We start from the raw sequence: 25251 nt of genomic DNA, 5'->3' as shown, positions 1-25251 counted from the left end.
TGGCGGTTTTCCTTGTATCTCTGCAGTGCGGCTCGGACAGGAAATTGGAGATGACGGTAAAGCTTCGCCTGGGCTGCCATTCACTTACGTGTAATTAGACTTTTTTTCCTGCTTGAAAATTTTGGGTTTTTGTGTTAAGAATACCAAAGTAGAGGTAAGCTCCCTTAAGGGAACTGCCAGTGATGGACCTCGAGCAGGTGGTTAAGGGTGTGGAAACGTGTGCCCTTCAGTTGGTCACTGTTCTGCTTCCAAAAGTGGGACAGTTGTATCTGGGGCTTTTCTCAAAGATTCAGGGATGCTAACGTCAGGACTCCCAGTTCAGTGAGCAGAACCAGCGACGACTTTGAGGTTCTCTTGCAGGAGAAAGGCAGTGTCGTAAAAAAGCCGGGTTCTGGGGCATTTACTTCAATTTTTGGTTACAGATTACTTGCATACAATGACTATGTACGTTAATCCTTTTTCTTCCTGTACGAATAAAATGTCCTTTTGCGCCGCTGCATGTTCTCCTACCCTCCAGAAAAGAGTCTGGAGAACGGTCATAAAAGTCCCAGGTTTTAAATTAAGTAAACCTGCACAAAACTGAATTTGTAAATAATCACGGTTTCTGCAGCTCTGCAACAAACTGTCCCTTCGGCTCCCAGCAGGGGGAGCTGGAGGTGAGCAGTAGGAGTGCTTCCCGAGCTGGACGTCCGCGCGTCCCCTCGGGCTCGCAGCCTTCTCACAGGCTGGGCGCAAAGGACAAGCGACCGAGGGACAGTTCATGCTGACGAGATAAGGAAACATGTTGACATGCCCAGGGAATGGTCACTACTGTGCCATTCAGGCCACGGCTGGGTTCAGTGTCTAGTCGTTCTACAAACGGACATTAATCAGGGCCAGATGAAAGTGGTATTTTGCTTCCTCGTGCAGAAGCGGCTAGAGATCCGTGAAAGGTCACTGAGTTGTGAAGAAGTCAGTCGCCAACTGGAAATCCAGAGGATCTGAGAGCGACTTTGAAAAAGAGACCCTGATGCCTTATGGTGCCCTTCTAAATTCTAAACAATTGTGCAGAAACGTCTGCATTGCCTTTAAATTACAGTGTATGAAACCATGTTTCTAAGGTTCGCCCACGGCTAATTTCCACACCTGAAATTCTTTCCTCTGCTGGCTGCATAGCTGGAAATTAAATGTTGGAGTCCTACCTTTGCTCCAGTATAACATTTGGTGCTCCTTGGATTGAATTTACGCGTTGAATCTTTGCAATTTCATTTGTGGTAAAGCCTCTAGCGTTTTCTATTTCTATGCAAATTTCTTGAAGCAGAATTGTTTGCCTGTTTCTCCGCCCCAGGGCAAGAAGGTTTTCCGATGTAGCTGAGGCGTCGGCGGGTTTGTTTCTGGCCCTGTCCCCCAGCAGGATCAGGAACTTCGTTAGGAAGTGTCTGACCTGGGTTTGCAAATTGTACTTGCTTGTTGTGTTCATGTTCACCTGTAGTGATTTTTAGTTTGGTTGTAAAAATATTAACAGAAATATTAACCCTGAGTGGAAATGAGAAGTTTTTTTTCCCCCAAACTACTTCCAGGTGTTAAAACTTGTAATAAAATCGAAACTCATTGGTTTTTCTATGCCTTTTGAACTTTTGTAATTGAGTTTTGATCACATTTTGTATTAAAGTGGCCAACACATGGCTGCTCTTACTGTGGAAGGCTTTTTTATTTTTTATAAGGATTGGCATGTTAATCTGTTTAGCAACATTGTTTTTCCTACTAATTGCTGTAGCAACAATGACCTTGGTCTTCGTTAAGCCTGAGAAGAAAATGGGTCCTTTAATCCCCTTTTTTTTTTTTTGGATTTCATTTATTTATTTGACAGAGATAGAGACAGCCAGCGAGAGAGGGAACACAGGCAGGGGGAGTGGGAGAGGAAGAAGCAGGCTGCCAGTGGAAGAGCCTGACGCGGGGCTTGATCCCACAACGCCAGGATCACGCCCTGAGCAGAAGGCGGACGCTTTGCGACTGAGCCACCCAGGCGCCCCTTTAATCCCATTTTCTTTACCTTTGTTGTGCCTGTTGTGTGCAGTTGGTCATAACTGAACTGTCCATGTAGAATTTATTCCGATCCAGAGCCGAGAGAGTAACTGCCAACAGATGACTTTTTCTGATGGAGGCTCTGTAGTGGGAAACCTGAATTACTTCACACCCATTACACCAGCTGTATCCGGACCACAATTAGACCACTTTCCTTTTTAGCTCTTGACTCATGACCTACCTGCCTAATGGGAAGTATTCACGGCACAGGAAGAGAGGGTCTCAGAGGGTTCCCGGCTGAGCTGCTTGTTCCTAAAGGCGGTGGAATAGGGAGCTGGTCAGTCGAGTTCTTAGCTGATTCTGGTTACCAGCACTATCTCTCGGCTAAAGTTTTAGTATTCGTTGTTTTCCTTTCAAAAGCCTCACTGACACGCACCTTTTCCTGTGACTTAAGTGGTGAAAGTGGTTTTTTCTTTTTTTTTTTTTTAAGATTTTTTATTTATTTATTTGACAGAGAGAGAGACAGCCAGCGAGAGAGGGAACACAAGCAGAGGAATGGGAGAGGAAGAAGCAGGCTCATAGCGGAGGAGCCTGATGTGGGGCTCGATCCCATAACGCTGGGATCACGCCCTGAGCCGGAAGGCAGACGCTTAACCGCTGTGCCACCCAGGCGCCCCGAAAGTGGTTTTTTCTGAGTAGTGTTACCCTCCTACCTCTTTGGGAGGAGCCAAGTGTTGAAATACGTGGATCCTATTATCTTCACAAGTGGCGCCTAGCAGAGGTGTATGTGAAGGATGAGCAAAGTGGGGGAGTTTGAGCATATCAAACATTTTTAAAGACAAATTGATAAAAGTTACAGAATGTTCTGGAGTAGACCTCAAACTTTTTAGAGGACACTTGAAATCTTGGAAGGTGAGCAGGACTCCAGTGAGGTGACGACTGGTCTGTCCCCTGGTTGTCACATTAACCTCAGGAGAGCTTGGAAATTGGCTGTGGCAGCCTGCTTTCATTCCCTTCCTGTTGCGGCCATGGTCCTTCCCATGACTTCGCCCTAAGCTTATCAAGTGTTAGAAGCAGAGCGCGGTGCAGGCTTTCCCCATGAGGGGGCATACACTTAGGATGTGTGGGTCATTGGGGAGACGACAGATTCCGTAGTACCAAGGGGACAGACCTCCTCCCCTTGGTAACCTTGGACAGGACGGGGCTGGCTGAGGTCAGAAGCTGGGGAGAGCCTGAGTGGGGTCCCGCTGGAGGTTGTGGGCTGAGTTGTAAGGAACCTTTATTCTTTGGGGTAATAAGTTGGGGAGGTTACTTCCCTTTCTGGAAGGGAGGAAGGTAAGAGGACTCATCGGTGGGATTTGCCATCCTAGCACGGAGGTGGTACTGAAGGAAGCAGGGGGAGCCTGCCTTTTAAATGCCACCATGCTGCTTATCTCAGGGATCCCAAAACTAAGAATTTGTAATCTAGACATTTTCCTATCTTCCCTATCTTTGGGAGGATCTGAGAATTCACAATCTTTTTTTTCTAGGCTATTTCTGGCCAAACTAAAACAGTCTGTTAATGCTGTGCTGACCAGTCGAGTTAGTTGGTACCATACCTAGAACCCAGAAAGAACCCATAAGATGATTTAAGGCTTAGACAAGCACTTCCTCAGGTTCAGGGCCATGGCCCAGAGGTCTGTCTTTTTGAGAAGCCCCCCTTCCTCCTCCCTAGCAACCCCAAGTGATTTGGGTTCGGGTGGGGCATGGCCCCCACCTTGAGAAACAGGCTCCACGTACGAGGCAGATCTTGGTGCCCAGGGATATTTACCGTTCACTTTAGAAGAGCTGTGATCCTGCGTGCGATGCAGTCCCTGCAGGAGCTGAGTGCTGACCTGCGTGGCTGCTGTGAGGGGCGTGGGAACAGGGGGTCCGCTTCACAGGGCTGTCAGGTGGTCACGGTGGGGTGTGTCGGTAAAGAACGGACCTCGGGGCAACACTTGAGGGCTGCCTGTACGAGAAATTCCTGTAACCCAGGAATGGAGACTGATGGGGGTGTGAGTGGAAGATTACCACTTACCTGCAAGTCTGCTCTTGGAAAAGCACTTTTTCCTTGGTGCTTTCATAACCAGTATATTTTAAAAGAATATTTTGATTTTGAATCGTCCCTGAGGTGTAATTCCAAGCTCTGTGATCAGCCAACAGGAGCATCTTGCCTCCTGAAACTGTAACCTTAATGATGGGCTTGTTCACTGAATTTTCACCTTTCTAGAGTCTGCTTTTAACATCAGACACTCTAGGTTCATTGTCACTATTGTTGGTAGTTTGACAATAATCAGCGCTGTCCTTTAAATATCACTGGCGATTTCTAGTCAAAAATCCATTTGTTTCTGCCGTTCCAGGGTCTGCTTCGTTTTGCTCTTGGTCAGTAAGTAGGGTGACTGAGCTGCAGCTGTGAGCAAGATGGGACGGCCGGAGAGGATTAGGTTCGTGGGCATCTCCTCTCTTTGTTGCCAAGTCAAGCAGGTGGAACTGTGCTTTCTTGAACGATGTCTTGCCTATCTCAGCCTTGCCTTGGCAACTGGACCCAAGGTTAAGGGTGTGTGCCCGAGGTGGGGGCTTTCTGGCGATGGGAGGTACTGTAAGTCAAAGTTTCTCTCAAGTGGGACAGAGAACCCTTGGAAGTGTCCTGACCTCTTCTCGCCATCTGGAGGCAGGGGGCAGGGGCTGTGAGGGGTGGAAGGTTTGGTGGTGCTCAGGGGGGTTTCCTGCGTGGTTAACATTCAGAAAGACAGGAGGTCTGAACAGAGCAAGGCAGCCTTGACAGGGACGGCGCAGGCCTGCTAAAGCATGGTGATTCGGTCAACCCTTGGCTAGATGCTCAGTGATGTGAAATACAGCCTTAGACCGGAGAAGCCCTTTGCTTGCTTAGCCCACCTCCCTGCTGCCTTTCCCTTCACCCTTGCAGGCCGCCTGCCCTGGGATGCTTCCAACCTCTCTCTCTAGTGTGGTTTAAAAGTGATCCGGGAGATGAAGGGGAGCCCGGCACCCTGCACTTTGATCCAGGAGGCTGGACAGATCTGCCTGTGCCCAGGAATGAATGAAGACCAGCTTTTGTGCAGGGCTTGCTGGCAATTCATTTGGATGGGAAGGGGGAGGAAACATTTGCTTCATATCTTTCCAACTGCCCTAGGCCATTTGTGGCCTTCTGGTCATGGCTTGGATTCATCATGGCTTGGATCGTGGCCACCTCGCCAAGAGGTCTTGCTTGTTGAGGGTGCCCTCAACCAGGCAGTCACAACTCTCCTGGTTCCCCAAAGCCTCCGGGAAAGGGAGAGCCCTCTTGCTGATGTCAGGGTGCTAGGGGTTACTGGTGAATGCCTGCCAGGATGGGGCAAATGTTCAGCGAAGCCCAGAGAGGTTGGTGCCAGAGAGGATACCCCAGGACCCCCTTTCTTGCTTCCTAAGTCAGGCAGATCCTGTGGGTCCCAGGCAGCCACATGGGTCTCCAGTGTGTTCCCCCAAACATGTCTGGCCCAAGGCAGTGAGGTAAGGGTACCCTCCCTTTATTGGCTCTTCTTGGGTTAGAGAGCTGACCATCCTAAGGGCCACTGAAACTGGTCTTCTCAGAGTAGCTTAAAGACCTCCTGCAGCACAGACTGGCCGGCTGCCCTCGTTTAAAATTCCAGCCTTTCTCCTAAGGGCTTTGGCCTCCATCTTCACCTTTAACAACCGAGGGCTGGGTGTTGGCGGATGCTCCTTACCGCTCTGCGACAGGTGTCGCTTCTGAGCGGGAGTTTTGGGCACAGAGAACGCAGATCCGCATCACCCCCAGGGGCTCTGGATGTGTTTAAACCGGACCCCGCCTGGTGGGGCGTTTTGGAAGAGGGCACGTGGGCAGTGGGAGCGTGGTGCCATGGGGTGAGGGAGGAGCCAGCCTGCGCGCATTATTCTGGAGGAATCAGACCCAGTCTCCAGAGCTACCCTTCTCCAAGTGCAGAACACATTTTTCTTCTAATCTTCTTTCTAAAGGGCCGAGTCGGGTGCAGGACCGCGAGGTTCTCCGTGCCATGAGCAGAGTGCGGGAGGTCGCTGCTCGCCGGCCACGGGACCCCGCCCCTGCGCCCGTGGGGACCCCGGGGCAGGGCGCCTTCCCGGGCGGCGGCGGCGGCGGCGGCAACGGGTCCTGCCAGGGGTGCGCGGGGGCGCGTTCCCCGCCTCCCACTAGGCCCGGCTCGCCTGAGTCCCCGCTGCCCGCTCGGCCGTCGGGTCCCTGGGCGCGCGGGTGCCTCGACGGCTCCCCCTGCCGGAGCGCCGGGTGCGCCCCCCTGCACCCGGGGCTCAGGACTAGTCTCCCCAACTTGTTCTCCGCTGTTAACTAGTCGCGCTGCCGGAACGATGGGATGGGGTTGCCACAGCAACAGACTGGACGTCACAATCCGGGCATGTGTGCCGCCCCCCCCGCCGTGCCGCCGTGCCGCCGGCGCTGCCGCCGCCACCCTCGGCCGGCTGCGGGACTCGGGCTGCGGGGCGCGGTGGGCGGAGCGGCCCGGGCTTTGCGGGGAGCGGGGCGAAGGCGGCCGAGAGGAAGGGGGTCGAGACGGGGGGGTGGAGGTTTGGGGGGGTGGGGGGGCAGGCGGCCGCCATCTTCTCGCCGAGGCCGCCTCGCCCGCCGCGCGCGCCCGTCCGGCCGCGCACGGGTTAAGGCTGGCACCGCGCCCGGCGGGAGGGGGGGCGCCCACCTCCCCTCCCCCCCGCGCCGGGCATGCGGGGCCCGCTGGGCACCGAGGAGGAGCTGCCGCGGCTGTTCGCGGACGAGATGGAGAACGAGGACGAGATGTCAGGTGAGCGGGGCGCCGGCTGCGCCCGGGGCCGGGCGGCTGGGGGCTCGGGGCCCGGTGGGGCCCGGGGCCGGACCGGCGGCGCGCAGGAGGGGCGCCGGGGCCGCGGGTCTGTGCTCCCGCCCTGCTGGCGCCGCGCGGCCAAGGGCGCGGGGCCGGGCAAGCGCCGGGGCGCGGCGCGCGGGCGGCCAAGGGCGGGGTGCGGTCGGGGCCCCCGGGCCGCGGCGCGGGTCAGGCGCCGGCGGAGAAGCGCAGGGGGCTGCGCCGGGCGCCCCGGGAGGGGAGGGGGCGCGGCGCCGCCGGCTCAGCCCCGCGTGCCCTTGAAGGGGGCGGGAATCGCGCTCGGCTCCCGGCGCCGCGCACCCCGCGCTGTGGACCCGCGCCGCGCGCCCCTGGCCTCGCGGGGGCAGGCGGGACCCGGCCCCAGCCGGTCTCGGCCCCAGGGCGCGCTGGGTGGGGCCCGGAGCGGTTCGAGGACTGGCCGTGCTGTGGGACCCCGCGAGCGCCCTGGCTGGGGCGGTTTCCCTTCGGGCCCGCGAGGGCTCCGGGCCGGGGCGCGCGGGCTCGGACTCCCGCTCCCCTTCCCGGCCGCGGGGTGCTGGGACCGCCGCTCCCAAACACTTTGCCGCGGCCGCCGACGCCTCCGGTGCGAGATCGCCCGGGTAGTGGCGCTCCCAGCCCATCCAGCTTTGGCCACGGGCCTGACGCCCAGGGCCGCCGCCCCAGCCCTTGCCGTCGCTCTCAGAATTCACATAAACAGGGCTTGCGCGTCAGGGCTAACCTTGCAGGATCATTCTTTAGTTAACTGCTCACCATTTGTTTGGGACGGTTCTCCTCCTGGCACAGCAGGGCAGGGCCTCACCCTGTCAACCAGCCTGCCTCCCTCCCTCCCTTCTGGGAGACTCCTCTCAGCTTCCCGGCACCAAGTCTATGGCCCCTTCCGGCTCCTGAGAGACTTCTGGGAGGTCCGGGGGCTCCCGAGGCCAAGAGTGTGCTGTCTGGCCCCAAGAGTGCCTTGGAGGGAGGGCGGATGGGACATTCTGCAAATTGGCACCCCAACTCCTGTGTGCAGGGGGTGAGAGGGGGAGGACCCCACAGGCAGCAGCTCCCCTGGCTGCTCTGTATCTTCCTGAAGATGGGATTCCCACCAGGTGACCCTGCCCACTTGGGGGGCTCCTCCCCCCTCCCCACTTGTTTGGTTGCTTTAACACTGTGACTAGGACCCCTTCCAGAGCCTGGCCTCACTCCTCCTTTCAGACAGTTTGGCCAAGTTTGCAAAGAGCCTGCTCCAGTTGGGGTGGGTGGGTGAGGTGGTCCCTATGGAAGGGGTTGTTTGGACAATAGTTGACTGTTATATCCCTGGGTGCAAGGAATTAGGTCCATTTCCTGGGAGGGAACACAGAGGCCCAGTAGAGGCACTGAAACCCATGGCTGTTTTCTACCCAGGAGGCTGCCTCCTCCCTAAGCTGTTCTCTGGCTTCCTCAGTAATTCCCGGTGGTGCTTGGGGCGTGGCCCCTTTGTGGCACTGATGGGGCAGTGGACAGCTGAACATGCATTAACAGGCTTATTTCTGGGTCTTCACTGAACCCCTGATGGGGTCCCCTGTCCACTTTCCCCACATACTCCGGCTCTTCCTGGCTGTGTCGGGGCTCAGAGTGTGGGGAGGGTTGATGGGCACCTGTCTCACTCTATTTGGGCCAGAGGGGTTGGGTCTCTGTCAAAGTCACCTGCTCACTACCTATTCTCCCTGCTTATGCCCATTGCTCCAGGGCAAGGTGGGGAAGAGGGGTGAGGTCCCCAGGCCCTCTGGGAGCAACCCCAAAGCCCTGCAGAGAAGAGGTCGGTCTCCAGTCCCTCTGGCCCGGGGATTGTGGCCTCATCCTTCTGCAAGGCTAGATGTCCCGAGCCTTCCCGAGCTCCCAGTTTCCTCTCCGTGTCCATGGCCCAAGGCTCTGTCCTCCGCTCCTGGTCCACTTCATAGCCTCCTAAGTAGACCTTGCTGACCACCCTCCCCTCAGCAGCCAGGGTCACCTTTATAAACACAAATCAGGCGAAGCTCCCACTGCTTGGCTGGATCGATGAACTCCTCTTCTATTCCACCTTCATCTCCCCCCCCCCCTTGTTTCTGAACTGCAACCACACTGGCCTCCTTGATGCTTCTGGAACCCCCGAACTCCAAACTCCGTCCTGCCCTTGAGCACTGGCTGTGACATCTGTCTGACCCACTCTTTTCTCTGCTCATGGCTGCCTCCTTGCTGTCATCTACGTCCCAGTCCACCTGTCTCTGTGGGGAGGCCCTCCCTGAACTCTTGCCCCAAGTGTGGCTCCACCCCCCAGGGCCATTTAATGCTTTATTTTCTTGGCAGCACTTCCTACTCACTGGAATATCAGGGCCAGCTTACTTCTGTGTCTCTGGGCGCCCCCCTCAAGTGTGACTGATTTGATCACCTGCTGTGCCTGGCACCCGGCACCGTGGGTGCTCAGGAGGTGGTTGTGGTCTCTGTGTTTGAAGGCTGGGGGTCCCTAGCTCACCCCCGGCCTCCGGACACGGTGACAGCTTCAGCCCAGGCCTCGTGTCTCTCCCCGGGTGCTGGCCAGCTGGCCCCCTAGCCCTCCATCACAGCTGCTCTGTGCCCCTCCGCCTGAGCTCATGGCTGTCACCCACCCGGACCTGGGGCCAGCTGGTTCCGAAGGAGCACAGTTTGTGGCCGGAGGAGCTAGCGTGTTGGGAGCCCTCGCACTCGTTTTTAAATCTGCAGCAGTTGGACTCGTCTTGTCAAATCTTTCTTTCCATTGTGCCCCATCCTCCCCTCCCCCTCAGCAGTGTTCTTTCCCACACGGGGCTCAGTGCGGCCGGCGCTCTGGCACCGAGGCCGGTGGGCGAGCCTGCTTGGAGGGGGAGGCAGGGTGGGTGTCTGCCTCCCCGGCTCGGGGCCTGGCAGCTGCCAAATCCCTCCGGAGCGCTGGGGGCGGCAGGGCTGGTCAAAGTGAGGGCTCTGGGCTCTGCCGCTTGAGAGCTGACTGAGCCCGGGCACGCTCCCCAGCCCCTCTGCCTCAGTGTCCCCACTTGTGGAGTGGGGATATAGCACTGGCTACCTCACAGAGGGTTATTGTGAGGACTGGTGAGACAGTGCACGTGGAACATTTAGGTCACAGTGCCCAGAACAGAACAGGTGCCCAATAAACTGGGACTACTGTCATCAGCACCGTCCAGGGGGGCGGCGGACCTGCCCTTCCAAGGAAATGCTTCTGAGACTTCCACCCTCATCTAGTAAGCTGGGGGGCGTGGGAGTGTGACCCCCAGGGTGGGGCCGGAGGGAGAGAAGGAGGGGCTCAGTGCCCCCAGCCTTTTCATTTAAGTTCCCAGCCTGGCTGACCCCCGCCAATCACAGCCAGAGGGGTGGGTTTCCCCGAGCTGGTGAGCCCAGCCTCTCTCCTGGCCAGGCAGTGTGACCACTCTGGCCCCAGAATCACCTGACTGGCCCGTGTCCCCCCCACCCCAGGCCCCCAGGACTGGCCCCCATCACAGGAGCATTTTAGGTTTCCTGCAGGCCCGGGGCCGGGAGGGAGTGATAGCCATGATTCCCAAGGTTCTTGCCTTCTTAGCTAACCCCACCCCTGTGGGGAAATGTGGGTTTTGGGGGTCCCGCGGAGCCTGTATTTAATATTGGGAAGAGGAAGGCAAAGTGACCAGCATGCACTGCCCAGTGCCTTGGCCTGTGGAATATTCACTTCATTCCAGACTGATCTACCATTTCATCAATTCATTCAGTCACCAAGCCTCCTATGAATCCAGCCACCCATTATCTAGCCTCACACCAAACATCTCTTCGTCCAACCATAAAACCAACCAGCCAACCATACACCCACCCCTCACCAACCAGCCATCCTACCCTCTCTCCATCCCCCATCCGTCCGTCCATCCGTCCATCCAACGTTCCGCCCATCCACCCCCCCAGCATCGATGTGTCAAGTATCTTCTCCAAACCAGGTACAGAACACAGTATGTGGTCTCTAACTTTCTGGGGCTTTTGCAGGTAAAATTTTTGAGGCTTTCTGCCTTCTCTTTCGCTCTGTCCTTATTTCTCTCTCCCTGTCTCTTTTTCTCACTCTGCCCCCATGTCTGTCCCTCCCTCTGTCTCTTTCCAAGTCTGTCTTCCCCAAGTGCTTCTCTCTCTCTTTGGCTGTCCCTCGTTTCCCACTTTTGCCTTTGTCTCTTCCTGACCCTCAGCTGTGTCTCCCCCTCCCCTCCCTCCTTGCTTCTCTTTCCTCCTCCCTGCCTGTGCTCTGGGTCTGCATGGGGGCCTGTCCCTGCTTGCCCTGGGTCCCTGTCCTCTTCATCCTCACTCTCTCCCTGGCCCTAGTCCCTTAGGGTATAAGCCTCACCTCTCGCCCCACTCCCCGCCCCTACCTGCCTGCCCAGAGTGCTCAGAACTGATGCTTTCTTTGATGAGACGCCAATGAGGTGATGTCTGGGTTTTGTTAAATGTCATAAATAAATTACTAATCCTCTCTTGGGCGGGAGTACTGACCCCCCATTATCAGCAGAGGGCCTGTGGTATAGGGGTGTTCCAAAGACTCATGGAAACCTTCATCTTGGTGCCCCCCCCCTCCGCTAGCCCTAGAGAGGCCTTGGGAACCCCTGGCTCAGCAGTGCACAAACTGGAGACCCCCACCCTCTGTCACCCCCCTGGGGGCCTGGGCTCTACCTGCCATTGCCGACCACTTACTCTGCGTCTCACGGCTTTTACTTCTCCGTCACCCCACGAGAAGGCACTGATAGGCCCATTTAAGGATGAAGAAGAAATGGGCTCAGCTGGGAAGGGATTGGGGGTAACCCTCCAGGAAGGGGCGTTGGTTTGAGGTCTGCACTCCCCTGTCCCTCCCTCTTCCTGGCCACCAGGTGATCTTGCCCCCTGCTTGGTGGTGGGCTGGAAGGGCAGAACGGAAGGAGCCTCCTCCCCAGGCCCCGGAGAAGATGGCGGGTGTTGAGCTGGGTCCCCACTGCTGGCAGACTGGCCTGCCTTTCTGGACCCTGGCACTGGAGCTCTTGTCCCTGCACCTGGCTTGGGCCCCCAAATCCTTCAACCACCCTCAGATCAGAGGACCTAACTTCTCCCTCCACAATCATATGCTTTCCTTTTGCTCTGATCACCTGCGTCTGCCAAGCTCCCTGGGGGGCTGCGTTCTTGCCCAGAGGAGGGGGCAGAGGCTGGGCAGGGCATAACCTGCTCCGGGGCCGAGCGTGTGGTAGACTAACCCTCGCCCTCTGAGGGGCCCTGTGGGACTTTCCAGACCAAGGGCCGGCCTGAGTCACCTTGGCGTCCCAGGGTGAGGCCTGAGCTCGGCACGCAGGCCATGCTGGTTAAGTGCCTGCTAGGTAAATGTGGGGGAAGTCTGAATTCTGGGGGAGCTCAGGAGCCTGGAGAGGGGCAGGGGTGAGGACCACCTGTCCGGGCTCCACCCTGGCTCTGCCACCTGTCGGCCGTGAATGGGTAAATCAGGAGCCCTCTGAGCCTGTTTCCTTCTCTGCAAATGGGGGTGGTGGTACCATCTCTCAGGGCTCCCGTGTGGAGTCGATGAATTAGTACAAATTAACACCTGCTACCTGCTCCAGGCGCCGTGCTGGCCGTGCGTCCGTACTGGCGCCGTTACAACGTGCTACCCCGAGAAGGGCCCACCCAGCTCGCTCAGGGTTGGGCCAGCCTGGGGGTCCCCCAGGGCGGAGCTGGGGAGAGGGCTGTGGGTGAGCTCAGGAAGAAGCAGCAGAGGTCTCTCTCTTTGCCCCTCTGTCTCCACCCCTCTGTCCCTCTGCCTGTCTCTGTCTCTGAAGCAGCTTCCCTGCCCCCTCCCCCCCTGCTCCGACCTGGACGGTCAGGATGTAGCAGAGATAACAAGGCTAATGGGTCCTAATTATAGCCCAAGTTGGATCGATGGAGCCTTGGGCCCTGGAGGGGCAGGGCTTGTGCGGGAGAGCACTGCCGGGTGGGCCAGGGGGCTGTGGGGGTGGCCAGGAGGGGCTGGGAGCTGATGGGGCAGGGAGTCATGGGGCTGCTCTTTCCTGGGACCCTCACCCCAGGGTGAGTGGGATCCCACCTTACCACCGACCGTGCCCTGAGGAGGGGGCACAGGGCTGGGGGCTCGGGAAGCCGCTGAGAGGCCCTGGGCAGGGTGCCTTGGTTGTGACTCCCCAGGTCTGGTTCTAGAAAGCTCAGAGGCTGTTGCAGCAGGCAGGCAGGAGGGGGCGATGGGGCCACGGCGAAGACGGGGTGCGGGGGGTCATGAGATGCTGGGAGGGAGTGTCACAGAGCTCAGCCCTGGGGTGTCCTCAGGGCTACCAGAATCGGTGCAGGGACAGATGGGGAGTGGGCAGGGTGGGGTCCCTATCCTACTGTGCCAGCTCTGGAACCTTCCTGGAGGAGGGATTTAATCAGGCAGATGGCCCTGGGCCATGAAGTCTTCTGGGAGTGGAGGAGGAGCTCTGTCCATGGGCAGAGGGCCTGGGGCCTTACCCTCTGAGGCTCATTCTGGGCGTGGATTAGGGCTAGAGTGTGGGGCATCCCCTGACCCCCTGCCCTCCGCTCCAGGCAGATGACCTCACACAGCCACCTGTTCGTCCCCTTGTGTGTTCTGTTGGCCAGTTGGTCCGTCAGCGACTGTGTGCTCAGCTGGCCTTCCCAGTCTGGGGGACTGCCCCACTGAGGGAACAGGGGACTTGGGGAAGTGGCAGGAGGGAGGGGGCCCTCCCGATTGCATCAGCCCGAGCCTCTTATATAACCAGCGCTGGGCATTGCCAGGGTGGCGGGGTGGCTCTGCCCAGGCAGTCTCCCTGTGGCTCTGGGGGAGGTGGAGGCAGGGGTGGGGGTGTGGATGGACAGCTCCGTCACGACCTCCAGACCCTGCCGCTCCAGGATGACTCTGGGGATCCCCGTGCATGTTTTCAGCTGGTCTGAGAAATCCCTGCCCCTCCTGTGCCAGGGCGAAGAGGGACAGGACGGGACAGGGTCAGCTCAGCCTGGCTCCGCTCAAGACCTGGCTCACATTAAACTCAGCTTTGGGCTGACCACCCCCTGCTTGGCCCTGCGTGCCATAGCCCGGGCCAAGGCCTGGCAGCAGTGCCCCCCGTGCCAGCCAGGACCACTGAGCGGGCCTCCTTCTCTGCAGCGGCTCCTGGTCCGGCCGGGAGTCTCTCCACACCTGTGTTTGCCCAGCAGGTTGGGGAGGGGCCTGGGCCTTGGGCATGCCCTGCTGCCTACCCCCATGGACTCCTGGGGGCTGTACCACACCCCTCCCTGGAGGGGGGCCTCGGGACAGAGGGGGGGCCCCCCCGCACAGTGGTGCAGCGGCACCTGCCCCCTGGGTGGGAACCAGCCCTGCAGGGCCCTGGGATGGCAGGACAGCCACTTGGCCACAGGAGTCGCCAGCGCCCTCTAGCTGCACCCAGGGTGTGGCGATGCGAGCCATGTGACCCTGGGGACTCCAGGGGACAGGGGTCCCAGGCAGGGCATGAGGGGGACCTGTGTGGAGGATGGGAGGCCGGATGTCGGGGTGTCCTGGGTGTCTGAGCACCTGCGGGGGGCGGACACATCTGCACTGTGCTGTTGTCCGGCTCACGCGGCCAACAACCCTGATGTGTGGTGGTGGGCTTCCTGGGCCGGGTGGGTGGGAGGCTGTGTTTCTTTTAACTCGATTCAGCAGGGTCACCTTGCCACCTTTCCCTATGAAAGTCTCCTGGGTGCCCTCCTCAGGGTCACGGGGTGGCAGACCCCTCAGGCTGAAATTCCCTGTTGTGTGTCCCCTCAATCCCTGTGTGTGGGGGGATCCCCAGTTGGCTCTTGTCTTTGCTCCCCTGGGCACAGGGGGATGGGGTAGGACAGCCTGGCTGTGGGTGCTCCGGCCCCCTGGCTGGCGTGGAGCCCTGGTCTCTGGTGGGCCCCGTTTGTGGACTTGGGAGGTTTGGTGGCTTCCTTCTGGATGCATCTCTACTCTGGGGGGTTTGTTTCTTGCTGCTGTTTGCCCCCAAGAGGACCCTCCCCACTCTCCCTTTCTTCCCCTGCCCAACACCCCCCACCCCCTGGGAACTCAGAGCTCACTGCCCTTTCTCACCTCTGATTTCCTGGGTGGGAGTTAGGCCCCGGGGCCACATGTCAAGTCCTCTCCTTTTTTGGGGGGGTAGCATGAAGCTGGAAGCCAGCTCCTTCTTCAAAGATAATCCTGCTGCACACACACCTGTCCTGCTCCCCTCTTGGCCTTTTAAATTCATGAAGGAGGGAGGGGAGCTCGGAACTCGTGGCCGCTTTTGGAAACCCACGTGTGGCGGATGCCGCATGTGTCTGTGGAATTTCGCATCTTGCTGGGTGCCCAGCCGGAACAAGTTTGGCATCCTGCGTGTGTGACTGGGGGTGCGTGTACCGTGTGGGTGTGTGTGCAGGTTCGGGCGGGAGAGGCGATGTGGTCTCTGATCCCCAGTAAGGGGGGAACCTGGCATCTTCCTTGTTGGTCTCCCTCCAAACCCCCCACGTGGCTCCAGGTGGTCCTGGGGTGATGTGACCCGTCCGTCCCCATTCACAAGCCATCTCCCGGCCACGCTGTAGGCCTCTGGAGGGCTGAAGTAGGCCCCGACCCTCCCTGGAGCGGCCGGAGATGGCTTTGTGCTTCTGTGGGGCTGCTTTCTCGCTGGGGGGGCCACGGACTCTTAATTAGCCGTTCACTTTTGCTCAGAACGTTGTTTCCGAGCGCCGTCCTGTCCTGTCAGGGTGGGTGGTTATTGTCCCATTTTACAGCGAGGGGAGGACAGGTCCAGGGAAGTGGGGACCTGGGACACAGCCCGCCTGAGCTGGGACTGCACTCACTGCGTCTGGGCTGGTGGTTCTGAGGGCTTGGGAGGAGGCCGGGGCCAGCCACCGTGTGCAGGGAAGGAGGGGTGGGGGCGAAGGAGGCAGGTGGATGCCTGTGGGGCTGGCTGTCCCACGGGGGGCCTCCCTGAGGGAAGCAGCAGGGTCATCCCCTCCCACTTCTGACTCCCCTAGAAGAAGAAGATGGTGGCCTTGGAGCCTTTGATGACTATTTCCCTGAGGAGCCCGTGGGCCTTCCCAAGAAGAAGAAATCCAAGAAGCTCAAGGAGAACCGGCCCAAAGGGAAGCGGAAGAAGAAAGAGGTTTGTGGGGGCCCTGCTGGGGTTGGGCCAGCTGGGGGGTGGGTCAGGGCCCCGAGGGGGTCTTGGCTGCTCTGCCTGGGTCTGCGGAGAAAGATCTCAGCTGCCAGGGGGTATCCTAAGAGCCAGGTTCAAGTGCGAGACACCAAAAGTGGCCCGTACAGAACTTTGCAGGTCAGATAAGAAATGCCCTGTCCTTTTAAGCGGGACGTTCGAGTGTCGTTCATCTTTATGTCACAGAGCGTCCATGATTCGGGGCAGGCAGGACCCTGTGATGCAGGGACAGACCTTCTGGTTGAGGCTTTGACATGTCGTCCTCACCCCCCAAGACCTGAGGCTCTCTGGACATTGTGGGGGGAGGTGGAGTCCAGGATCGTGGGGCCTCGTGCTTGTGCCCTGGTCGAGGGCAGGAGCTTCCTGCACGAACCGCCCCCCCTCCCCGCCTCCAGCTCCTCCTGGGCGTTTTCTCTCTGGCAGCTGCTTTCATGGACACTGGACCTGGACGGACACCCAGTGATCTCTGGTCCTTGGTCTCAGGCCCTCAGGCAGGTCAGCCCAGTTCCCAAATGCAGATGAAGGACCACCAGGGGTGCTGCAGGCAGGGCTGAATTTTCCCTCTCATTCTTGGGCACACAGTTGAGCAGGACTCTCCCCTCCCCACCCTGCCCTGGCCAGGCAGGAGGCTAGAAGTGGGCAGTGTCTGCACAGTGGGGAGGCCGGGCCTGGAGGGGGGGGCCGTGTTCGGTGGCTGGGAGGGCCAGTGGTGTCCAAAGCCTGGGAGGGCTGGTGCTTTCCTCCCCCCTACCCAGTGTCGGGCTCACTCAGATCTCACTCCTCCCTTCTTCCCTGGGACCTACCTGACAATATGCTTGTTTGCCTCGGCCCCTCTGTGTCTCCCTCTGCTGTTTTGGCAGGAGCTTGGCCTGGGCCTCAGCCACCTCTTGCTCCCTCACTCTCTCCCCTCATCCTCTCCATTTCTCCTTCCCCTCCAGCCTCCTTTCCAACCCCCACCCTCTGCCCTCCCCTCACTTGCTCACCCTCTCTCCTTCCTTCTGCTTCTCACTAGGGGTGGAGGGCCCAGTGAGTGGGAGGCCTGCAGATGACTGGGTGCCGCCTGGCAGGCCCCCAAGGTGACCCTTAGGTCATTGCTGCCCCCTCCCCTGTACTCCTGAGAGCAGGGCTCAGCCAGCTGTCAGGTCTTAGAGGGTCTGGAGCGGGCTGTAGCCAGAGAGCAGCATCTTGGCCGCCCGGTGCCCCCCACCCATCCGCCCTGCCTGCCTGGGTCCCCAGGACGTGGGGAGGGGGATTACACCCTGTGCTCCCCACCATCTCCAACCAGGTGGACCCAAGATAAGGCGGTGGGTGGAGGCAGAAGAGGGGCTGCGGGTTTTTTTTGGCGGGGAGTGGGGGTTGGGGGGTGGGGACCGGCAGCAAGTCTCGGATCGTGATTTACATAAAACAACCGGGCTGCGGCCAGAACCTGAGCATATGTAGATGAAGCTCCTTGTCAGGCCCAGCGCAGGAGGGAGAAATGATTTCAACCTGTACTGCAGCGGTTACCATAGCAACCAATTATTCAGTGCTAAATTATAACTGTTTATAACACTCGTGAATGGGAAGGCTCATATTTCATTCTTTCTTTTTCCCTCTCAATCTTGAAGGACCCCAAATTGAGAATGACCAACTCTCTGAATCCTCCCTTTTGAGTGTAAATGCCTCCTTTATCGGGAGATGCGCGTGTGTGTTGAGCACTGGGTGCAGAGGGAAGGGAGAGGGAGATGGGAGGCCCGGATAAAAGGCATCCGCAGAGCTGGGGAGGAGGAAGGGCGGGCGGACACTGTCCACTTGGGGTCCCCGGGGCCTGCGTTGGTGCCATACTGTGGCCTCAGTGGGCCGGGGGTCGGGACTTGAGCCCTCCCGCTTACCCCCAGCTCCGCACACATGCAGCCTGGGCGTGGTGTTGAAGGCAGCAGATGGATTCTGTTGGGAACTTTGAGTCCACTAAGATTCTTGTACCGTGAGGTGCCTCCCCTGTAGTCACCCCTGGGGCGGCCACAGCCCAAAGGACAGCGTCAAGGTCAAAGCTCCAACCGTGTTCACAGCCCGTGGTGTGGCTTGGGGCTGAGACTGGTTCAGGGCTTTAATAGGACGGTGTTGCTCTGTGTCTGTGTCTCCTTCCCTGAACATGGCTTGGCCCAAAACCCCTTCTGTAAGTTCCACGATACTGACCCGGCTGGTCTACCCCTGGTTCTCCGTTATTCTTTCCTTCTTGCCACTGGCTGGTGCTGTATCCCTCCAGGTCCCGCTCCTGCTTCACTCCTCTTCATGTTGTTTTCAGAACCACTTGCTGCCCTTCCCCTAGCCCCTTTCTCTGCAGGGAAAGATTTTGGGGGAAGGAAAAAGGAGGCCCGGGTCTTGAAGGGTCCAAACAGCTGGATGCAGAGATATGCTGTGGATACAGGCTTATGATGCCAGTGGGAAACCCATCTCCAAAGACCCGTCCTGCACCTCAGCCAGCACCCCCACCCTACCCCGAGCAGTCAGGAGGGCTTGGATGAGATTGGGGTGCAAGTAGGGGTGGACCCAGGCCCTGTGAACTTCATTTGGTTGGGTGGGGGAGAGAAGGCACCTCCTGGAAAGGATCAAGGAACAGGTGATGAGTTGGGAGAAGTGGAGAATCAGAGCTTTCTTTCTGAGAGGGCTTTCCTTGGTGCAGGCAGACAGTGGAGGGAGAAGTCTCCCCTGTCCCTAAAACGAGGGGCTGCCACCACTGCCATCACCCAGGGGGCCACTGGGGACCGGTAAGTGGCGGATGTGCCCTGCCGTAGCTGTCACTCATTCCTTGAGGAGGATCTCGGCCCTCCTGCTCTGCCACTTAGCCCTGGAACAGACGCTGGGCCAGCCCTCTGGCAGTGCTCAGCTTGGGGCCTTTCTCCAGGCCTGGCATCCACGCTACACATACGGACGGTGAAATCTGCTGGAGGTGCCCTCCCCGCCCTCCCTCCCCCCAGCTCTTTCTGGGCCCTGCATGTGGAGCTGTGCGGGTCACTCCTCACCTCTCCTGCACTTGGGACACGGTAATGCCTACTTCCCATCAGACGCCCATGTCAGTCCTCCCTCAGGTGTTGCCACAATGGCCTCTTCTGTCGGCATCTGATTGCCCAGCTGCACTGTAGGTCACCCAGCTGCGGCTCTGCAGTTGGCTTAGCCTGCTCCTGACTTGCAGAAACACGAAGGGTGAGGCTGGTGATGTCCTTAAGTCTGTCATCTGGCCTGCATCTTTGTCTTCTAAGCAGAGTTGGGGTCATGGGTGCTTGGGTCTCTCCCATTTCAAAATGTGTGCAGCCTCCTCTCATGCCATCTCCTTTGTGCCTCTTGCCACCCTTGTTGAATCCCCATTTCACAGATGAGGAGGCTGAGGTCAGGCTCTAGTGACTTGCCTAGTTCCAGGCTAGCAAGGGACAGAGCTCCTAGGCCTTCTGTGTCCTGCAGATTCCCTAGGGAGCCTCAGGACCCACAGTCAGGCCACTCGACTCTCAGCCGAGTGGGTATCAGACATGGGTCATCCTGCCTCATTGCAGGTCTGGGTGCGGTGTATGGGGTCCACCCCAGGGCAGCTTGAGGGCCAGCCCCATGCCCCTCCCTACGGCCGCCCCACAGCCTCTGTCCGAGGTGCTGAAATTCATGGCCGCCTTCTTCTCCCATCCTTACCTTTGCTGGGGTGAGGGCTGGGGTAGAGCCTGTCTCTCTGGTCTCTTCAAAGGTGGTCTCTTGACACTGGCCGAACTCTACACCTCGGGGAAAATAGATGTCCCTGTCTGACCCCTTCCTCCCCAGAGGACTGTGGCAGAGCTGGGAGCTGTGGTCCCAGGGCTCTGCATTGGCATCTACCCTGGGAGCAGGAGCCCTCGCAAGGCTGCCTGCCCCAGGCAGGTTCCAGCAGCAGCCAGGACCAGCTTCGCCCCTGGGACCCCGCACAGCGAGAGTTAGTATTCCGGGAAACACCCAGTTCCGGAAAGGCGCAGAGGCCCTGCTGTCTGCCAACCGGCCAGCCAGCACACTGACTCAGCAGCTTAATGAGCATAAAAGGTTTGGAAGCAGAGAGCCCAGGGGGAGACAGTCGGGAAGTGCAGAGAGCCCGTGGGGGAGTCCTTTCCCAGCTGTGTCTTTGGAAGAGCCTCCCTCCTGGGGAAAGACTCTCAACTCTTTACAGTGTGCCTGGAAAGGGCAGAGATCTGGTGGGGCCCTCTCAAGAGCCTCCAGACAGATCTGCTGCCCTTGATTCTCCCTTCCCTTCTCCCACCCGCTCTGCTCTTTCCCCTACCCTATCCTGCCCCCTCCCCACCTCCTCTTCAGCCTTCTCCCCTTCAGTGCTGTTTCCCAAGCTCATTTTCCACCTCTCCAGTTCTCTGTCTTTCCCATGCTTCTCTTTGCTCACCTTGAAAACAGTCAACAGCCGGCTCGAAAATGCCAAGCCCCGTGCTGGAAATTGGAGCCTCAGTGCCCAGCCTCTCCAGCAGACCCAGGCCAGGAGGGGGCTGGGAAGGGCTTTGCCAGTCCGCTTGCATCTGGAAAGGCGGAGAGTAAACAAACAGCCTCCTTGGAAGGGCAGTGCCTTTCTGGTGGGGACGCTCTGGCTGTGAACGCCCTTATCTCCATATAAATGGGCCATTTGCTGCCTGTACAGACGGGAAACTAAATCAAGGGAGCCAAGCTTAAGAGCTGCCTAAATTACCTTGTCTCCTCTCGAGACGAAGCGGCCGGGGTGGGGGTGGTGGAGAAGGTGGGCTCGTGCCATAGCAGCTTCTGGAGAGCCCACAGACAGATGAAACTGGGACAGTTTCTACAGTAATTACAGGTTACTCTCGACAGGTGCGACTCCATGGGGTGCACACGTCTGCACAGAGGTTGGGTCACACCCCCTGTGCTTTGCCTGCCCATTTGCCTGGGGTTTTTCTCGTGCACTTTGTTTTTTGGCTCTGGACATCGCGTCCTGCAGGAATTCCTGGGTCCCAGCGCTCTTCCATAACACTGGTTAAAATCCTCGAGTCTGTAGAAACCTGATTCTGATTGAAGCAGAGCCTGAGCTCCACCCGGGGCAGGCCAGGCCGGCTGCACTCCACCAGGTGCTGTGGCCCAGGCACCAGGGGCAGGACCCTTGCCCAGTGCTGGCTCGGGGCAGCCCCTCCCGCTGGGCTTGTGCTGAGCTGTGAGCAGTGGAACGCTGAATGATCCGGAACGCGTGGGCCTACTCACTGTGCCAGGGGGCCACTCAGGGCAGTCCTGCTGCCCAGGACTCAGGGTTTTCTTCAGGCCCCTGTTGCCCTCACCATCCTCCTTTCTCTTCCAGGGGAGCAATGATGAGCTGTCAGAAAATGAAGAGGATCTGGAAGAGAAGTCGGAGAGTGAGGGCAGTGACTACTCCCCTAATAAAAAGAAGAAGAAAAAGCTCAAGGACAAGAAGGAGAAAAAAGCCAAGCGAAAAAGGAAGGATGATGATGAGGATGATAATGATGATGGGTGTCTAAAGGTAAGCCCTGAGCCCGTCCGGAGGGGCCTGGGCTCCAGCAGGACGCCTGGCCTGCATGGGCCAAGGCTTCAAGTCGGTTCTCTGCTTTCTGCGTGCAAAGGGCCAGAGTGTCCTTCCCCACGGGTGTGTGTGTGTGTGTGTGTGTGTGGCTGCTGGGGGCAGGTGGGCCTGTGGGCGTGCCTGCGTGCACGTGGAGGTTGGATGAAAGTGTGTGAGCAACACTGTGTCCCAAGTCCTGGAGACACATTTGAAATAACGATGAAATAACGATGGGTGACATTTAGGAGTTTGGCGGGGGGCTCTCGCTGGAGCGCACAGCTCTGAGGAGGGCGGTGTTTGGGCTCAAGTTTCGTGTCAGGAGCCTCTCCCCTGGAGCACTCTGGGAAAATCAACCAGCAAATGGAGCCTCTGCCAGCAGGAAGGGGCCGGATGGCTCCACTCCGGGCAGAAGGGGAACTTTGTTATTCAGCGTGTATTCTGAATTTCTGGCCACGTGGGCGTCGGGGAGGGTGTCCCAGTGAGCACCAGTCAGGGCTCTCCCTGGGGGAAAGCGGCTTCCCTGTGTGTGCAGCCTGATGCTAAGCAGGCCGAGGCCCCTCCGGTCTCACAGCCACTGCAGGGCTCCTCGGGGAGGGGATGGGCCTGGGCTCAGTTCTTGGGCAGTGGCAGGTGTCAGCGGACAGAGCACTCTGCCTCCTTTGTTCCGTGGGCACGGCCCCCAAGCTCAGGTTGGGCTGGCCATGGAGTTCGAGATGAGGGCTCTGTATATATGGGTCCTGCTGGGTGAGGCAGAAGTGGTGGCTGTCAGCGGCTGAAGTCAGGAAGCGCCATGGTGTCCCCACGCCCAGAGGGATTTCATTAGCCAGCAGGTGTGTTGTGAGTCATCTGTGACCGATCATAGCCGAGGGCTGACAGACTGCAAGATGAACTCGTGGGCACGGTCCAGGGTTCTCCCACGGCACTGTCACCCGCTCAGGCTCACGCCGCTCTGCTTCCTGCTGGGAGCAAGGTCCGAGAGGCCTCCAGGGATGGCTGCGTGTTGTGGGGGCAGGTGGACCACGGGAGGGCATCCCACAGGGGAGCCCCGCTGACTGGTCACAGAGAATGGGAGGCCAGGGAGCGCTGGGCAGGCAGGCCTGGTTCTCAGCTCCTGGGACCGAGGGAGGCTGGGTGCACCTCCCGGGTGGTCTTCTGCTGCAGGGGGCGGACAGCCCAGTTCTGAGGGGCTTCATCAGTGATGGGGTTTGCTGGATCAGTGCCCGAGGAGTTGAGAGGCCAGGGGCTTCCAGCTTGGGGTGTTACCCAGGGCCTGTGTCTTCACATCCTTCACCCTGCCTCTGGGGGTCAGCTCCAGGCTCTGGTCAGACACCCTTGTGGCTGAGAATGGGTGTCACCGCAGCTCTGGGTTTCTTGGTACCCACGGCCCCCTCCACTAGCTGGGAAAGCAGACTTGAGTCCTCATTCGTTGTCTACACGGGAGACCCAGCGGCACCTGCCACTGGACTCCCATCTGGGCCAATGACCACTCCTGGGTCTGGCGAGTGCCAATTGGCTGAATGGGTCAGTGGGTGGGGCTGGGGCAGGGCTTCCTGGAACCAGTGCAACCCTTCGGGTTTGGAATAGGGCCCCCCCTCCCTCCTGGGAGGCAGGTACTGCTATCCGCTTTACAGATGGGGAAACAGGCATAGAGAGGTGAAGCAGCTAGTCCACCTCTCGTTGCCAGAGTGTGGTAGAGCCCGGATTAGAACCAGGGTCTGTCTGGCTCTAGAGCCCAAGGTCATAGCCAGCACCTCCACCCCCACCCCCCACCCCAGCTGGCCTGGCTGTCTGGGGAGCTCACTGTGTGCCCCTGGGGAGTCTCACCTCCTTGAGCTTCAGTGCCCCAGCTTGAAAGTGAAGCAGTAGCCAAGGGACCCTCTCACATGTCTGCCTTCAGCTGGGCCCTTGTCCCATGTCCCATATCCTGGTCCTGGAAGCAGGGGAGCAGCAGGGGTCCATGTGTGACTCTATCAGGGGATGTCCCGAGGCAGCCTCATTTCTCCCCAGCGTGCCTCAGGCAACCTTCAGCCCTGCTGCCTCCCCAGGGACAGCTGCCCTTTAGGCTAGCCCTGTAGGCTGTGGTTCTGGCTTGGTGCCCAAATCCCCAGAACACATTCTTCTCAGAGAATGAGTTCTGTTACCGTTTCTGCCCTGGGTGTACGCAGAGCCTCCCCCCAAGAACCCCTACACTAAACCCCCAGGCCTGGCCCCAGGAACCCCTACACTAAACCCCCAGGCCTCCCCCCAGGAGCCCCTACACTAAACCCCCAGGCCTGGCCCCAGGAACCCCTACACTAAACCCCCAGGCTTCCCCCCAGGAACCCCTACACTAAACCCCCAGGCCTCCCCCCAGGAGCCCCTACACTAAACCCCCAGGCCTGGCCCTGCACTCCCTCGTGAGTTGGTGTCTGAGCTGTTCCCACTGGTCAAGGGGCAAGCAGGCCGGGAGGCGGAGGGTGGGTACGAACTGGAGACACAGCCTCCCTGCCCATTTGGAGACCTCCTGGGTGGGGGCTCTAGGGGTGGGGGTGCAGGTCAGAAGGACCCTGCTCTGACCCTACCTCTGGCCTGGGTGTCCCTAGGAGCCCAAGTCCTCGGGGCAGCTGATGGCCGAGTGGGGCCTGGATGACGTGGAGTACCTGTTCTCGGAGGCTGACTACCACACGCTGACCAACTACAAGGCCTTCAGCCAGTTCCTCAGGTGGGTTGCACCGCCAGACACCACGGCCAGCATCCATGGGAACTGCAAGTTGGGGGACAGAGCCCCAGGCTCCTGGGGTGCAGGGGGGCCATCAGGCTGACACCAACCCTGGGCAGAACCCCTTTCATTTTAACAGATGGTCCTGCCTTCTCTTGCCCTGAGCCCTGGGATGGTGGTCCTGGTCAATCCCCAGGGTCTTAAGCCCTCATGGCCCCTCTCAGCTCTGGAAGAAATGGGGCCAGACACCCAGTGGCCCACAGCAGGCTCCTCCCTCTGGTCCCTTAGGTGGTATAGAGTCTGGAAACCCAATTAGAAGATCACCAACCACATACATAGGGAATCAGGAGTGTTTGGGGATGGACTGGACTCTCAGGCTGTGTCCTCTGCCCCGTGCCCTGCCTTGCTTTCTGCTCGGTTTTCCCAGCCTGGAACATGGGGCTTCTTACCCCAGGTGTGGGAGAAGAAGGGGGTGCCTGGGTCATCAGGGGGTCTCATCCCCTCCACAGCGATGTTTTCACTCCACACAGGCCGCTCATCGCCAAGAAGAACCCAAAGATCCCCATGTCCAAAATGATGACCGTTCTGGGAGCCAAGTGGCGGGAGTTCAGTGCCAACAACCCTTTCAAGGGGAGCTCGGCAGCGGCGGCTGCGGCGGCGGTGGCCGCGGCCGTGGAGACAGTCACCATCGCCCCTCCGCTGGCTGTCAGCCCCCAGCAGGCACCCCAGCCTGTACCTATCCGCAAGGCCAAGACCAAGGAGGGCAAGGGTAAGGCTGTGGGTGGGTGGGCACCCTGCTGGCAGAGTCCCACCCCAGCCCCTGTAGCCTCGGGCAGCTGGGACAGCCGGGACAGCTGAGGCAGGCTTTACCAAGGACTCAGTGCCTTGGTTGACCTTGGACCCACTTGCCCTTTCTCAGCTGGATTGTGGCATTGTAGCTTCTGTCCCGCTTCCCCTTTCGGGGCTGGGGTGAAGCAGAGGAGACAATGTGCTTGGAGCTTTGGG

General features: G+C 59.0%; 1 protein-coding gene across 1 annotated transcript in view; it reads left to right on the top strand.

The window, feature by feature from the left end:
- Window positions 1-6711: 6711 nt before the first annotated feature.
- The window catches only part of CHD5 (chromodomain helicase DNA binding protein 5), a 56543-nt gene continuing 38003 nt past the window's right edge, over window positions 6712-25251 (top strand). The window contains exons 1-5 of the mRNA XM_048222049.2: window positions 6712-6827; window positions 15855-15982; window positions 21330-21509; window positions 24131-24249; window positions 24777-25015. Coding sequence (XP_048078006.1) covers window positions 6749-6827; window positions 15855-15982; window positions 21330-21509; window positions 24131-24249; window positions 24777-25015 — 745 coding nt within the window. The 5' untranslated portion in view covers window positions 6712-6748. The remainder of the gene's footprint in view (window positions 6828-15854; window positions 15983-21329; window positions 21510-24130; window positions 24250-24776; window positions 25016-25251) is intronic.

The sequence above is a fragment of the Ursus arctos genome, unplaced genomic scaffold (assembly GCF_023065955.2).
Source record: "Ursus arctos isolate Adak ecotype North America unplaced genomic scaffold, UrsArc2.0 scaffold_32, whole genome shotgun sequence".
In the NCBI taxonomy this organism is placed as follows: domain Eukaryota; kingdom Metazoa; phylum Chordata; class Mammalia; order Carnivora; family Ursidae; genus Ursus; species Ursus arctos.
Note: the sequence above shows the minus strand (reverse complement) of the source record. Positions and strands in the feature narration are given on the sequence as shown.